This window comes from Mastigoproctus giganteus, chromosome 2, assembly GCF_048544385.1.
Source record: "Mastigoproctus giganteus isolate SK-2022 chromosome 2, ASM4854438v1, whole genome shotgun sequence".
Classification (NCBI taxonomy): domain Eukaryota; kingdom Metazoa; phylum Arthropoda; class Arachnida; order Uropygi; family Thelyphonidae; genus Mastigoproctus; species Mastigoproctus giganteus.
In genome coordinates, this window is record NC_143576.1 from 236,472,326 (window position 1) to 236,488,302 (window position 15,977).

The following is a 15,977-nucleotide window of genomic DNA, read 5'->3' on the forward strand; positions in this document are numbered from 1 at the left end:
ATTGTTTGTACATCATAAAATTGATGTCATTCTAAGGAACCAAGTCACATGGAGCAACATCTGACGAATCAGAAGTTGCTGGACTTGATCCACAAAAGCAATCTACAATCTGGATGGTCTAACATGATTCCAGACCATCCAGATTGTAGATCACTTTTAACATACTCAGCTCCCTATCTCATTGAAATGATGGTACTAATGAGAATTGTGTATGACAAGTTTCTACAGGGATAGGATACACTTAAATAGAAAGGGTGCAAGAATATTTGCTGATGCTATCTAGGTAGTGTTAGGTGGGTCGGAAAACTGATAGCTTGGGGGGATACAAGGACTAATAGTTTAACAGTAGCCGCAGGCAGAGGTGAAGGTGATTCTTGCAAAACTTCTATTAGAATAAGTAGCGACCTGGAGTGAGGGGGTGTTGGGGGTTTCAGGTACGGATGGTAGTCATCGTGAAATAGGTGGGTATATGGGATGAATTAGGGTAACTAGGAATAGGAGCATGTATACCAATGCTAGAAGTAAATAAATTTGATGAATTTGAAGTGTTGGTCAAGACATCAAAGGCGGATATTGCTGGGATAGAAGAGACGTGGTGTCACACAGATATAAGGAATCCAGAACTGGAATTTGGGGAGTACAATGTGTACAGAAAGGATAGACAGGATAGAAAGGGAGGAGGTGTTATGCTGTTAATTAAGAAAAACATAAAATCAAAAGAAGTGCACCTAGTTGATATAGATGAACAGTGCACTGTTGAGTCAGTTTGGTGTGACATAAGCACTGTGAAAGCAAAAATTAGAGTAGGAATGTGTTATAGGCCTAATGACTCGAATGAGTACAATGAACAATTGTACAGAGAAATAGAGTGGGCTAGTAAATCAGAATGTCTTATAATGGGGGATTTTAATTTCCCAGATATTGACTGGAACTTGTGGTTTGGTCATTCACACACTAGTCAGACTTTTGTGGATTTATTGGATGATTGTTTTCTGCAGCAGCATGTTCCAGAGGCAACCAGAGATACTAATACTCTTGATCTGGTTATCAGCAGTGATCATTTGTGTATTAAGAATTTGCAGATAAAGGAACCACTAGGTGGCAGTGATCACAGTGTACTGATGTGGGATTTACTTAAAGATTTAATTACCATCAGGGGTAAAGGAAAGGGTTTTTGCTTCCATAAAGGTGAGTACAGTGGTCTCAGGCAGTTTTTAAATTCGGTACAGTGGGATCAACTGACGATGTTACCAACAGTAAATTCTAAGTGGGAAGCATTCAAGGAATTAATCGTGGATGCTACTAAAAGTTTCTTACCTATTAAGAAATATTGTTCAAGGTTTAGGCCTAAATGGTTATCTAATGAACTAATGAGACTTGTAACAGAGAAGAAAAATGCATGGGATGCATATAAATTATCAAGCGACTCAGAAGCCTATGGCAGATATAAGCTAGTCTGTAATCAGGTCACAAAGGAGGTTAGGCAGGCGAAGGCAGATTACGAGAAATCCTTGGCAAAAGATGCTAAGAAAAACAGCGAGGATTTCTTTACTTATATAAACTCTAAAAGGAAGGGGATGAATCTGATTGGTCCACTTGACATTGATGGTTCGACTGTTGATGATCCTGCTCAGATAGCAAACAAACTGAATGAGTATTTTGCATCTACATTCACACATGAGGAATTATTAAGGTTTGAAAATGGCAGAAGGTTATCAAATTGTAGCAGGATACTTAATGATTTTGTAATAACTGAGAGCAAAGTGGAGGAGAAATTGTTGAAGTTAAACATAAGAAAAGCACCTGGGGTGGATGGGATCTATCCAGTTATATTAAAGGAGGCGGCAAAGCAACTAAGCAAACCCTTAGCCATAATTATGAGAGCATCCTTGGGCTCAGGGGAGGTTCCCACAGACTGTAGATGTGCAAATGTATCCCCAATTCACAAAGGTGGATCGAAAGGTGACACGAGTAATTACAGACCAGTTAGTTTAACTTCTGTTTCGGGTAAAATAATGGAGTTACTGGTTAAAGATGCATTGCAGGATCATGTAGACAAGACTGCAGCAATAATTCAGACACAGCATGGGTTTGTTAAGGGAAAGTCTTGTCCGACAAATTTGATAGGATATTATGATGTGGTTACAAAGCAACTGGATGCAAAAAATAATTTTGATATCATATATTTGGATTTCAGGAAAGCTTTTGACACTGTTGCGCATGGAAGACTACAATGGATAAAAGGATGGTTAAGTGGGAGAGGACAGATGGTGGTTATCAATGGGTGCTGCTCTTCGTGGACTAATGTTATTAGTGGAATCCCACAGGGTTCGGTGTCGGGTCCACTGCTGTTTTGTATATTTATCAGTGATATTGATGAAGGTATATCAGGCTTAATGTCAAAGTTTGCAGATGATAGAAAGGTTGGCAGGGTTGTTAATGACAGTAATGGCAGTGTGCTACTGTAACAGGATCTAGATAATTTGGGCAGATGGGCTAAGAAGTGGCAACTGAAGTTTAACTTTGACAAATGCAAAGTACTGCATATGGGTAGAAGTAACCCCAGAGAAACGTACCAACTGTGTGGTATTACACTTAAGGTGGTAGAAAATGAAAAAGACCTGGAAGTAATTGTGCAGTCAGATATGAAATTTTCTGAGCAATGCAGACAGGCTGCAAGGGCATGTCATGGGGTTTTGTCAATGATATATAGGAATTTTGCTAGCAGGGAAAAGGAGGTGATTATCCCTCTGGTCAGGCCACGCCTTGAGTACTGCGTACAGGTCTGGAGGCCTCATTTTAGGAAGGATGTAGATTTACTTTAGCGTGTACAGAGAAGGGCAACAAGATTGTTGAGGGGAATGAAGGGATCCTCTTACCAAGAGAGGCTTAAGTTCTGCAAATTGCAGTGGCTGGAGACTAGGCACCTGTGCGGTGATCTGATTGAGGTATATAAAGCCTTGAATGGGCTGAGCACGCTGAATTCTGATGGGATCCTTCCACTTGTTCAGATTACGAACCTAAGGGGGCATAAATTCAAATTAAGAAAAGACAGATGTAGAATAGATGTGCGGAAATTTGCCTTTAGCCAGCGGGTGGTTAATTGCTGGAACAAACTTCCATCTGTCGTTGTGGAAGTTGATAGGTTAAATAAATTTAAGGAGGAACTGGACAGGCATTTGGAGGGAATGGTGTGATTTTTTTTTTTTTGGCTAATGCTGCATAAGCTCGTACATTTGCTTTCTTGCATCACATGCCACTACTACTACTACTACTACTAATTCAAATTGAGGAAGGATAGCTGCAGGATAGATGTGTGGAGGTTTGCCTTCAGCCATTGGGTGGTTGTTTTTTGGAACAAACTTCCAACTGTTGTTGTGGAAGTGGGTATTTTGAATAAATTCAAGGAAGAACTAGACAAATTATTGGAGGGGATGGACAGGTGATTTTATGTTTTTTTGGCTGATGCTTTATAATTTATAAGCCCTTTAATAAATTCATAAGCTTGCTTTGTTTATGTCATATGCCACTACTACTGTTACTATTGCCAATAATAATAATATTTGGATTTTCATATTTAATTATTAAATGTAAACAAGTGGAATGGGTGTTTTGGTTTCACACATTATCAACTTGACTAGTTTCATCTCTTCCTGCTCGCAGTTCATCCATTTGGTTTTGACTACTGCCATTTGAATAATGCTGATTTCCCATGGCACAGATCATTTAGGAATGGTTTAGGAGCATGAGGATGGTTTTACCAAACTTTCTTGGCCTGCATTGGATCTCATTCCTGTTGAACATCTATAGATTGAGACAAAACAAGCAATTCAATGTAGAAATTTGCTACTGTTTAATCTAAGGTAACTGCAGGATGCAATTGAGCTTGCATGAGCCAGCATCCTTGTGGAATGCTTTTGGTATTATGTAGACAGAGCCAGACCAAGGTATTTCCATACCCGGGCAGAAAGGTTTTTTGGCACCCTTTTACTAAGGTTATGTATATTTCTTGCCTCATTGTTCTTCTGTTTTTGGCACCCCTTAAAGAATTCCACCCCAGGCAAGGGTCCTACTAGCCCATGCCTTAATCCGGCACTGATTGTAGAGTACACACTTCAACAACTTCGGACTGTTTTGAATACTAAGGGAGGTACTACTTGCTGTTGGGTCTGTGTACTGAAAACCTAATAAACTGGTATCCACAAGAACCATCTTTAAATTGAATGGAATCATAGAGTAAGTAATTAGGGCAAGCAAGGCAAATGGTAGTTGAGGAAATTGACAGTTAAGATTTTTTAGAAAAGAATAAGTGAAAAATTATATATGGATATTTTTATTTTTTTTTCATAGATGTACTTGTTCCATTAGTTTGACTGTTCCGATTTTTCATTCATATGAAGATTCAGGAATAAATCTCATGTGATGTAGTAGGTTTTAGGTATGCCATGTATAAAGCAGTGTTATACTCAACTTTTTTAGTAAATGGTAGAATTGGTAGAATTTCTTCCCTTCCTGCCCATATTACTATTCCAAATTTCAAATCTGTGCAGCACATCTGGGCAGAGTTAGAGGCAGCAAGGTTAATGTTAAAATTGTAAAACATCCCTATTATTATATTGCTTTTTTGATTAATAGTTTATACATAATTAGCATATTGCTCTTTTAAATATCCAAAATTTTTATTGAAAGATGAAATGATTTTGAATTATATTTATTTATATGAATAGGTTTTAATTAAAGTTAAAGCTTCAGGTGTAAACCCTGTAGACACATATATCAGAGAAGGTGCATATTCTCAATTACCTCCACTACCCTATATTCCTGGAAAAGATGGATCTGGTGTAATTGAGTCTGTAGGAAGCCAAGTAACTGAGTTTCAGGTGATAATTAATTTTCAAAACTAATAAATAAGAAAAAATGAGTATGCACAGTAATCTATTTATGTATTTTGAAATGGATATTACATTTAAAAATACCTAATTTTGAATTATGTATTTTTAGATGAAGAATTCAGAATTTTACATGTGTCACAAGTAAAATTCAAACTTTTTCAAGGAAGTAATGTTGAAGCAGCTGAAAAACAGTCACTAAACCATATGATTGTTTTGTTAAGTAGAATTTATTTTATTCATATAGAGGTTAAGAAATAACAACGGTTATATGCAGGCGCCTCCGTAGCTAGGTGGGAAGGAGCAACAGTGCGTAGCACACGCTTCTTGATTAGACCGGGGTTCGAGCCCGTCACCACCAAATACGGAGGATGCGGAAAGGTCAGGGAATGACCACCGCATATTCCCGGAGCAATATGGCCTTAGTTGCTAATGCTCCTAAAAACCAAAACAACAACAACAACGGTTATATGCAAATGTAAATCCACATACACAGCAGTGGTATACTCAACTATTTTAGTAAATATAGTATTGGTGGAATTCCAACACAGTTTACCTGCTTAACTAGAATGGTAATGTTAATAGATTCCTTTTGGAATCTGTCACCAGGTCTAACTGCTAGAAAAGAAAGGACAAATATAGCAGGCTAGACTGAAACATTAGCATTAGCATTAGTAGAGGCATATGATGCAAGAAAGCAAGCTTATTCAGCATCAGCCAAAAAAAAAAAAAAAAAACCCTCTCCCATTTCACCCCTCCGTTTGTTCGAAATACCTGTCCAGTTGAGCTTTAAATTTGTTTAGGCTATCAACTTCAACAACAAGTGATGGAAGTCGGTTCCACCAACCAACCACCCGCTGGCCAAAGGCAAATTTCCGCACATCTATCCGACATCCGTCCTTCCTCAATTTGAATTTATGCCCTCTGAGGTGATTATTCTGAGAAAGATGAAGAATCCCATTGGCATTGAGCATGCTCAAACCATTCAAAGCCTTATACACCTCTATCAGATCACCTCGCCGGTGCCTAGTCTCCAGACTCTGTAATTTGCAAAACTTAAGCCTTTCTTCGTAAGAGCAACCCTTTGTTCCATTTACTAATCTTGTTGCCCTTCTCTGTACCCGTTCCAGCAGCTCTACATCCTTCTTGAAATGAGGCCTCCAGACCTGTATACAGTACTCAAGATGTGGCCTAACCATTGCCTTATACAAGGGAATAATCACCTCCTTATCCCTGCTAGAAAAATTCCTGTATATCATTGACAAGACACCATGAGCTACTCTTGCAGCTCGTCTGCACTGCTCAGAGAACTTCATATCTGCCTGCACAATTACCCCCAGGTCCTTTTCATTCTCCACCACTGTCAGTGTAGTACCGCAGAGTTGATACATTGCTCTGGGGTTACTGTTACCCATATGTAGTACTTTACATTTGTCAATGTTAAACTTCATTTGCCACCTCTCAGCCCATCTGTTCAACCTTTCCAGATCCTGTTGCAGCAGCATAGCGTCAGTAGTGTCCTTAACGACCCTGCCAACCTTTGTATCATCTGCAAACTTAGACATTAAACTTGATATCCCATCATCAATATCATTCATAAACACCGAAAACAACAATGGACCCAACACTGAACCTTGAGGAACTCCACTAATAACATTAGTCCACGTTGAGCAGTGTCCATTGATTACCACTCTCTGTCTTCTGCCACTCAACCATCCCCTTATCCATAGCAGCAATTTGCCTCCAATGCCACACTGCTCCAATTTGTGCAGCAGTCTACCATGTGCAACAGTATCAAAAGCCTTTCTAAGATCCAAATATATAATATCAAAGTTATTCCCTGCATCCAGTTCTTTTGTGACTACATCATAGTATCCAATCAAATTGGTCAGGCAAGACCTGCCCTTAACAAAACCATGCTGCGTCTGAGCTATAACTGAATTCTTGTCTAGATGATCCTGCAGTGCTTCTTTAACCAGTGCCTCCATTAATTTACCTGGAACAGAAGTTAAACTAACAGGTCTATAATTACTTGTGTCAGCCTTTGATCCTCCTTTGTGAATTGGGGTTACATTTGCACATCTCCAGTCTATGGGTACCTCCCCTGAGTCCAAAGAAGCTCTCATAATTATGGCTAGGGGTTTGCATACTTCCTTTGCTGCCTCCTTTAATATAACTGGATAGATCCCATCCACCCCAGGTGCCTTTTTTATGTTTATCCTCAACAATCTCTCCTCCACTTTCCTCTCAGTTATTACAAAATCATCCAGCTCACTGCCAATGTTTACTTTACCTACATCATTCTCCTTCCTGAATAACTCCTCATGCGTGAATGTAGATGCAAAATACTCGTTTAGATTGTTAGCCACCTGAGCAGGATCCTCAACTGTTGAACCATCAATATCCAGTGGACCAATCTGATTCATCCCTTTCCTTCTCGAGTTCAAGTATGTAAAGAACTCCTTTCTGTTTTTCTTTGCATCCTTTGCCAAGGATTTTTCGTAGTCTGCCTTTGCCTGCCTAATCTCCTTTGTGACTTGGTTACAGACCAACTTATATCTATCATAGGCTTCCATGTCACCCATTAATTTGTATGTATCCCATGCATTTTGCTTCTCTGCCACATGTCTCATTAGTCCATCTGACAACCATTTAGGCCTAAACCTTGAACAATATTTCTTAGTTGGTATGTAAAGCCTGGTAGCCACCAAGATTAGTTCCTTGAATGCTTCCCATTTTGAGTTTGCTGTTGGTAACATCATCAGTTGGTCCCACTGTATAGAATTTAAATACTGTCTCAGACCATCATAGTCGCCTTTACGAAAACAAAAACCCTTCCCTTTACCTCTGATGGTAGTTACCTCCTTGAGTAAATCCCACTTCAACACACTGTGATCAGTGCCACCTAGTGGTTCATTTATCTGCAGGTTCTTAATGCATGAAGAATCACTACTGATAATCAGATCAAGAGTATTGCTCCCTCTTGTTGCCTCACGAACATGCTGATGTAGAAAACAATCATCCAATAAATCCACAAAAGCCTTGCTAGTGTGCGAGTGACCAACCCACAAATTCCAGTCAATATCTGGGAATTTAAAATCCCCCATTATAAGACTCTCTGATTTACTGGCCCACTCTATTTCCCTGTACAATATATTATTATACTCATCAGAGTCATTAGGCCTATAGCACACTCCTACTCTCAATTTTGATTTCCCTATGCTTATGTCACACCAAACTGACTCGATACTGCCCTGTCCATCGATGTCAACTGGCTTCACTTCCTTTGACTTTATGTGTTTCTTAATTAATAGCATAACCCCTCCTCCCCTCCTGTCCTGTCTCTCCTTTCTATATACATTGTATTCCCCAAATTCCAGTTCCGCATTACTTATATCTGTGTGACACCACGTCTCTGATATCCCAACAATATCTGCCTTTGATGTTTTGAGCAATACCTCAAATTCATCAAATTTATTTACCAAACTCCTAGCATTGGTGTACACGCAGGTATACATGCACCTGTTTCTATTCTTAGCTACCCTAACACAACCCATGTGTTTACTTGTAACGCAATGACTACCAGCAGTCTCTGAAATATCCTGCATCTTGTTTTTCAGACTTCTGCTCATTTGAATAGAAGCAGTGCAAGAATCACTTCCACCTCTGCCAGTGGCTACTGTTAATCTATTAGTCCTTGTTTCCCCCCCAACTAGCAGTTTTCCGACCCACCTAACACTGCCTCGACAGCATCAGCAAAAATTCTTGCACCCTTTCTATTTAAGTGTATCCCATCCCTGTAGAAGCAATCTCTCCTGTTAACAAGTACAGTCCAGGCTGAAAAAAATTCTACCCCTTGAGCCTTGCACAATCCCTCCAGGGCCGAATTGATCGACAAGGCTCTCATCATATACTCCCTCCTATCGTGTCTGGGCAGAATTGCAGACGCTTTCAAGTTCAACCCTAATTCACGGCTTTTTTTCAACAGTGACCTGTACTTGCTAAGTAATTCCGCCGGTCTCCTACTCTTAATATCATTAGTGCCAACGTGTACAACTATATCACCTTTTGTGCCCTTAAAAGATGATATCCGCTCTACAACGTCATCAACCTTTGCCCCTGGCAGACATACCCTGGTCCTATTCCACCTATCCTTTTTACAAAGCATGTTCCCCGTTTCCCTGACAATAGAGTCACCAACAACTACTAGTTCCTGTGGGACCAGCGCATTCTGCCTAGGGGGCTGCCCCTGTGTTGCCTGTAGACCAAGTGCAAGCCCTGGCGTTGATGTGGGCAGCTGAGAGCTTGATGGGCCCCTCAATTTATTTCCTTCGAGGGCATCCACCCTGTCCTTCAAGGTCTCATAAAGGCCCATAACAACGCTGAGTTGTCGCCTGATTTCCTTGCACTCCTTACATCGTGCACACACAAAGACATCCCCCTTGGCAGTATCATGTCCCGTACCCGACTGCTCCGCAAACATCAAGCAAACAGTGCATTTTAATAGACTGTGATTCAGAGGGCAACTGCCCCCCTCAGTTCTCCCCTGAACCACAGCACTCCCATTAGCTTGAGCCTTTTGCTTTGCTGCTCTGGTCAGAGTCATGATTCCAATTTAATTCAATAAAATTTAAAACAAAAATTAAATCCTTAAGTTATATCCCAAAACAGTTATGTTATATATATATATATATATATATATTTTTTTTTTTTTTCGGTATCTAGTGTTCCCTTTATACAACTTCCGTATCACGTGTACCACTATAGCTATGTATTAATTATTTGTTACGATTAAGTCGTTATATATATTTATAGAGTTAAAAATACAATTTAATTGACAATAAAGTTTATCAAGATTAATAGATTTACTGATTAATTGACAATATTATATTATGCAGTATACTACACTAAGCTTATGCTATCGTGTAAAAATGGCGGGAATTCACGAACGGTATTTCTACGGACTCGTAAGTATTGATTAGCTTCGAAATCTCGCTATCTCAATTTAGAATAAACTAAGGATCCTGACTAGGTCTATAATCTACTTATAGAAGATAATTTGATAAAACAATTGGTTAATAAATCGACTAAATTTGGTTAAAAGACCTCCCGTTCAATTTGTGACACGTGGATTTGATACCGTTACCGATACTAAGTAATATCTACGAAATCTCTGTCTAAGTTAAACTTTAAACTAAGTATCGTAACTAGGAATATAAAGCTACTCTAGAAAATAAGTTAATATGACAATTTAAACTAATAAAGCAGAAAATAAATCAGGAAAAACTTCTCTGTTTGAAGAGCTTTAAGGAGCAATGTCTGCACAGGCTAACCTCACACCGAAACTTCAAGAAAGAAGGAAACAAATTCTTTCTTTCTTAAAATAGGAAAGAATCCAATTTAGCCTTACTGTATTTGTATTTCCTTTTCTATTAGAGACAATTTCATTTTAATTAAAGAAATAATCATGTGGTTTAATTAGCATTTTTCTGCCATTTCAGTGTTATTTCTTAAGTATACTTTGCAATTATACTTTTTAAAATACAGTAATACCCCGAAGTTACGCGATAGGTGGGTCCGACGAAAATCGCGTAAGTCGAATTCGCGTAAGTCGGGGTACAACTTTGCATATAAATACATATAAATTTTGCTCAATTGGGACCAAGGACTAACAAAAACACTAGTTTAGAAGAAAAATATTAATAAAATTGCAGTTCTGTATACATATTAATACAAAATATGTATTAAAAAAACAAATGACTTCCGTTAAAAAGTTATTTCGATGTCGATGGCTTCATAAAATCTAACAAATTCGTCTGACGACACAGCGCCTTCTTTTTTTCACGCAGAATTTCTTCGTAGCAAGCTAATAATTTTTTTTATTCCTTGCTTTGTAGCTATAACGCGTTCTTCGTTGGAGTCTATGTTTTCTAAAATTTTTAAGCCCTTTTCAATTTTCAACCTGTCAAGTTTGCAATTGTCATGTGCTTTTCGCCGTTGCTTCATTTAGGCCTGTAGCACGTGCAATATCACATGGTCTTTCATTTCGCTCAAAGCGTTTCACAGTTTCATATTTTTTCTCTATCGACAGAGGCGGACTGGCCATAAGCCTTACCGGGGCCAGTGTAACCCCGGTGGGCCAGTGTGATTTTGGCCATAAACCATAGTATGAGGCCACTATAAATTTTCCCGGGTAAGAATTTTTGACCCAGTCCGCCTCTGTTTATCGATAATTGCTTTTCTTTTTCTCTCTGAATCTGCAGTGTCTTCACCAGGATGCTTCCTTTTCACACCTTTTAATTAAGTATTTTACTAATTTTTAGGGAATAAAGCGCAATTACAAAACGAGGAGGCACGCTTGATACGCATAAACAAAGCTGGGCGCATGTAGCAACTGAATAAACAACACCATAAAGGCAGAGATACACTATTAACACCCCACATTTCTAGGGGTTACTACCATAAAACAATAAAAATCCAGTTGCGTTTCTGCTAGTAAAATCTGTTATAAACTGGTAGTAAACTCGATCTAATTGCATTTGTGATTATACCGATAGCTGGAATTGTGTTGGTTTTTACGTTATTATGGTGAAATGTGTTTTTCCCTTCACTGATATAAAAAACATAAAATCAGCAAAGTTGAATTTTGTTCATCTTTCGCTCTCATTCTCCGCCGTCGCACCGTATATCGATAACATATGAAAAACGACCTTGAAGATAGTGGGCGGCAGCGTTGCCAAACGAAAAAATCAAGAACCGCGTAACTCCGAGTTCGCGTAAGTCGGGGTAGCGTAAGTCGGGGTATTACTGTATACTATTTTATTTATTTATTTTTTCACTCACTCAATGTGGAACCTAGGCCTTTTTAGATATATAGGCACCTATTGTTTTTACCATATTTGTCAGTCTGCCTGTCCATCCATCTATAGGTCCATCTGCATCTAACAACTCAACTCACAGTGGATAGATTTTCATGAAATTTTACTTGTTCTTCTAGAAACATTTATTAAAATCTTCCAAACAGGAATCTAGCAATTATTATTTCTGTTTTTTTTTCATATAGTTTATTTGGAAAAAATAAATTCATAGATTAAATATAATTTTAATACAGATTTGTTAGCTGTAGACAATCCATTCATGCTTTGCATGTGTTATTATCATGACCATAACATTGCTTGTGAAGAGACATACAGAGAGGGGAGAGGAGAAAGTTTAAAATGTTTATGGGCAAAGAGTAATAAACATTATACAATTATAATTAAACTTAATGGCTTAATTTAAAGAACATAAAATTTTACAGTTTTATTAAGTGTTCTAACAATTAGTTACTATTGTAATCTTAGTAATTGAGTGATAAGAAGATTACTATATTTACTTTTTACTTTTTTCAATATCAATACTATGTTTTGGGTGAAATAAGGGTTTTTTTTTTTTTTTTTTTGGCTGATGCCATATAAGCTTGCTTTCTTGCATCATGTGCCTTTGCTAATGCTAATGCAATCACAGAAAAAACAAAAAATTCAGTTAATTAAAAAATAATTGAATATGCTTGAAATGTAATGCACTGTATACATTACCTAACTTTTTTTTTTTTTTTTTTTTTTTTTTTAATATTAAAGCTTCCTTTAAGCATACCAAACTCTAAAAGTTTTCATTTATATTTTGCATTCTAACAAGTGACAGTAATATTAATTAAGTATAAAAGTATATACTTGATTTGTATTCTAAAATTAATACCGCATAATGAAAAATATGGTAAAAAAGACAGAAGATATTTGTTGACATTGGACTTGAATTTCTGCAGATTGTGATTTTCAAGAAATATGTGTCCTTTCCCTTTTTGCTATCATAACTTTTTTTTTTCATTTATCTATCAATTTTTTTCCTTATTTTCCCCTTCTTCTCGTACCTCTGTTTTTTGGAACAAAGGTAAAAGGGATAAAATCAGGAAAAATTGGTGCTTTGAGTTTGGAGTTGGAACAGTGAATGGATTAGATTGATTACATATGTGTTAAAAAAATGAAAACTTAGTTTGCTGTCATATCATTAACTCTGTTTTGTTTTTAACAAACGCCAGAATATTTCTCACATCATCATCATCATCAGCCATTTTCAATCCACTGCAGGATGAAGGCCTCTCCAGCAACTTTCCAGTACCTTCTGTTTTGAGCACTGGCCATCCATTTACTACCCAAAAACTCATGAATTTCATCTATCCATCTCCGCCTTTGTCTTCCAGGTTTTCTTCTAGCTCCTCTTGGGTACCATTCTGTTATTTTCTTAGTCCATCTGTCATCATGTCTTTGAGCTATGTGTCCTGCCCAAGACCATTTTAGTTCTTTAGTTTTGATAAGAATGTCCTTTACTTGAGTTTGCTGCCTAATCCATGTGTTTCTCTTCTTATCTAACAGTCTGATTCCCAATATAATTCGTTCCATTCTTCGCTGTGTAGTTCTCAGCTTCTCTTCCATTCTTTTGGTAAGTGCCCAAGTTTCACTTCCATAAGTCATGGTGGGGAGTATACATTGGTTCATTATTTTACGTTTCAGACAAACTGGGATATTGCTCTTCAGTATGTGACTATATTTCCTGAATGCTATCCATCCAAAATTTATTCTTCTCTTGACTTCCAGCCATTTATCATTATTACAGCTAATAACTTGTCCCAGATAAGTATATGACTCCACCTTTTCAATTACTGCTCGTTCAATCATTATTTCCCTTTCCGTGGCATACTTGTTCATCATTACTTTTGTTTTAGCCATATTCATCTTTAGTCCAAAGTCCTTACTAACTGTGCATAACTGATTAAGATTTTCCTCTAATTCTTTGGGATCGTGGCTTATAATCACAATGTCATCTGCAAATCGTAAATGGTTTAGGTACTCTCCGTTCACATTGACTCCTTTCTGCGACCAGTCTAATCTTCTGAAAGCTTCCTCAAGGGCAGCAGTAAACAGCTTCGGAGATATTGTGTCTCCTTGTCGAACTCCTTTCTCGATTTTAAATTTGCTACTGTCTTTGTCTAGTCTAATAAAGGAGGTAGCACTCTCATATATTTTCTTCAAAATCATAATATATGGAGTATCTATGCCTTGTCTTTCCAGTGCCCGAAACATTGCCTTATGCTGTATGGAGTCAAATGCCTTTTCATAATCCACAAATGCCAGGCATAATGGCGTTTTATATTCATTTGCTTTCTCCATTAGCTGTGATATTACGTGAAGGTGATCCATAGTTGAGAATCCTGTCCTAAAGCCAGCTTGCTCTTTCGGTTGATTCTCATCAAGTATTCTTTCTAATCTGTTAGTAATCACCCTTGTGAACAACTTGTAGATGTTGGATAACAAGCTAATTGGTCTATAATTTCCAATTTCTGATTTATCTCCTTTCTTATGCAGCAAAACTATGATTGCATTATTCCACTGCTTAGGCGTCACACCTTTTCAAATGCACTTTGTGAAGAGCCATGCCAGTTTTTGTGTTATGTCTCTTCCTCCCAATTTTAACAACTCTACAGTAACTTCACCTTCCCCCGGGGCTTTCCGATTCTTCATTTTCTTCAATGCATGTTCTACCTCATCAGGAAGAATATTGGGTATGTCGTATGCGTTGCTACTTTGCAATCCATCTTCCCCACTGCTGGTATCATTCCCTCGCTCCTTGTATAATTCTCTATAGTAGTCTTCTGCTATTTGAATTATGCCTTTTCTGCTGTTTATAAGTACACCATCGCTATTCTTCAGTTTCAGTATCATTTGTCTTTCTGTATTACTGCTCATGGCTGCTGATTTAAATCCTTTGTTTTCCCTTAATGCTTGTTCTACTTTTCTTGTGTTAAATCTTCTTATGTCCTCTCTGAGTCTCTTTCTAATGGCTTTGCATAACTCAGTATACTCAATTTTCTCCCTGTCAGTGTTTTTCCCGCTCTTCATTTGCCGTCTTCGGTTCATCATGACAAGTGTTTCTTGACTAATTTTTTTCTTCTTTGGATTTCTGTTTCCCTATAGGTTTCTTGGGCTTTATCACTTTCAGAAAGTTGTAATATTCCTCGTCGATATCTTGGTCCTCAGCAGTCTGCAGAAGCTCAAACTTGTTTTTAAGTTCCAGTACATACTGCTTTTTCTCCTCCTCTGTTATCTCAAAGACCTTTGTATTATTTACTCGAGTCAGTTTTTTCCTGTCCTTTCCTACATCTATATCAAGTGTACATCTTACCATTCTGTGATCACTTCCAACATTTACCTTATTCAGGACGGTAACATCATTCACAATATATCTCCTGTTAGTTTTTTTTTTTTTTTTTTTTTATGAGAGCCCCAAACACGAGAGGTATTATAACCTATAGTACTTAGTACCGTGCTTGGGTTGGAGGTTGAGAAGACGAAAGAAGATATTTGTTGATATTGGACTTGAACTTCTGTAGATTGTAATTTTCAGGAAATACGTATGAAGGAAGGTTGTTCCAGAAAACGGCAGTTGAATGAATAAATGAGGAAGATGAAAAGTTGGTTCTGTGGGTTTGAAGTTGGACAGTAAATGGATGTTGGCTGGTGGCGGCACGTGTTCGGACTGTTTTGAAAGAGAGAGCGGGAATTATAGAAGCCAATTCAGAAGAACAGTGCCCATGGAAGTATCTGTAGAAGAGGCATGCAGCAGAAACAGTGCGTCTATGAGACAGCGAGTGGAGAGACTCTGTTAGAGATGAATCATTAATTAACCTAACTGCCCTCTTCTGAATGGAATCAAGAAGCCTGAGAGAGGTTTTGGGGGCACCACCCCAGATGTGGGAACAATATTCCATGGCAGGGCGGATTTGCAATTTATACAGAGTGAGCAGCTGTTTGGGAGAAAAGTAACGCCGAGAGCGAAAGAGAAAACCAAGTTTTTAGATGCAGAGGAAGCAATATTTGTAATGTGCTTGTGCCAAGAGAGATTAGAAGTCAGGGTAATCCCCAAAAGAGATATATCATTTTGCCTAGAAATTGGAGTGTCACTAAAGATAAGCATAGGAGCAGAAGAATCCTTTTTGCGAGATATAAGACAAGATTGAGTTTTAGAAGGGTTGAAATCAACTAAGTTGTCTTT

General features: G+C 37.9%; 1 protein-coding gene across 3 annotated transcripts in view; it reads left to right on the top strand.

Moving 5' to 3' along the window:
• The window catches only part of LOC150090272 (zeta-crystallin-like), a 109,687-nt gene that overhangs the window by 20,976 nt on the left and 72,734 nt on the right, over positions 1–15,977 (top strand). For 2 of the 3 annotated variants that reach the window (XM_090369045.1, XM_090369046.1), the window contains exon 3: positions 4,728–4,880. The exons of the other annotated variant lie outside the window; for it this stretch is intronic. In XM_090369045.1, the coding sequence (XP_090225171.1) occupies positions 4,728–4,880 (153 nt within the window). The remainder of the gene's footprint in view (positions 1–4,727; positions 4,881–15,977) is intronic. 3 annotated transcript variants of the gene reach the window in all.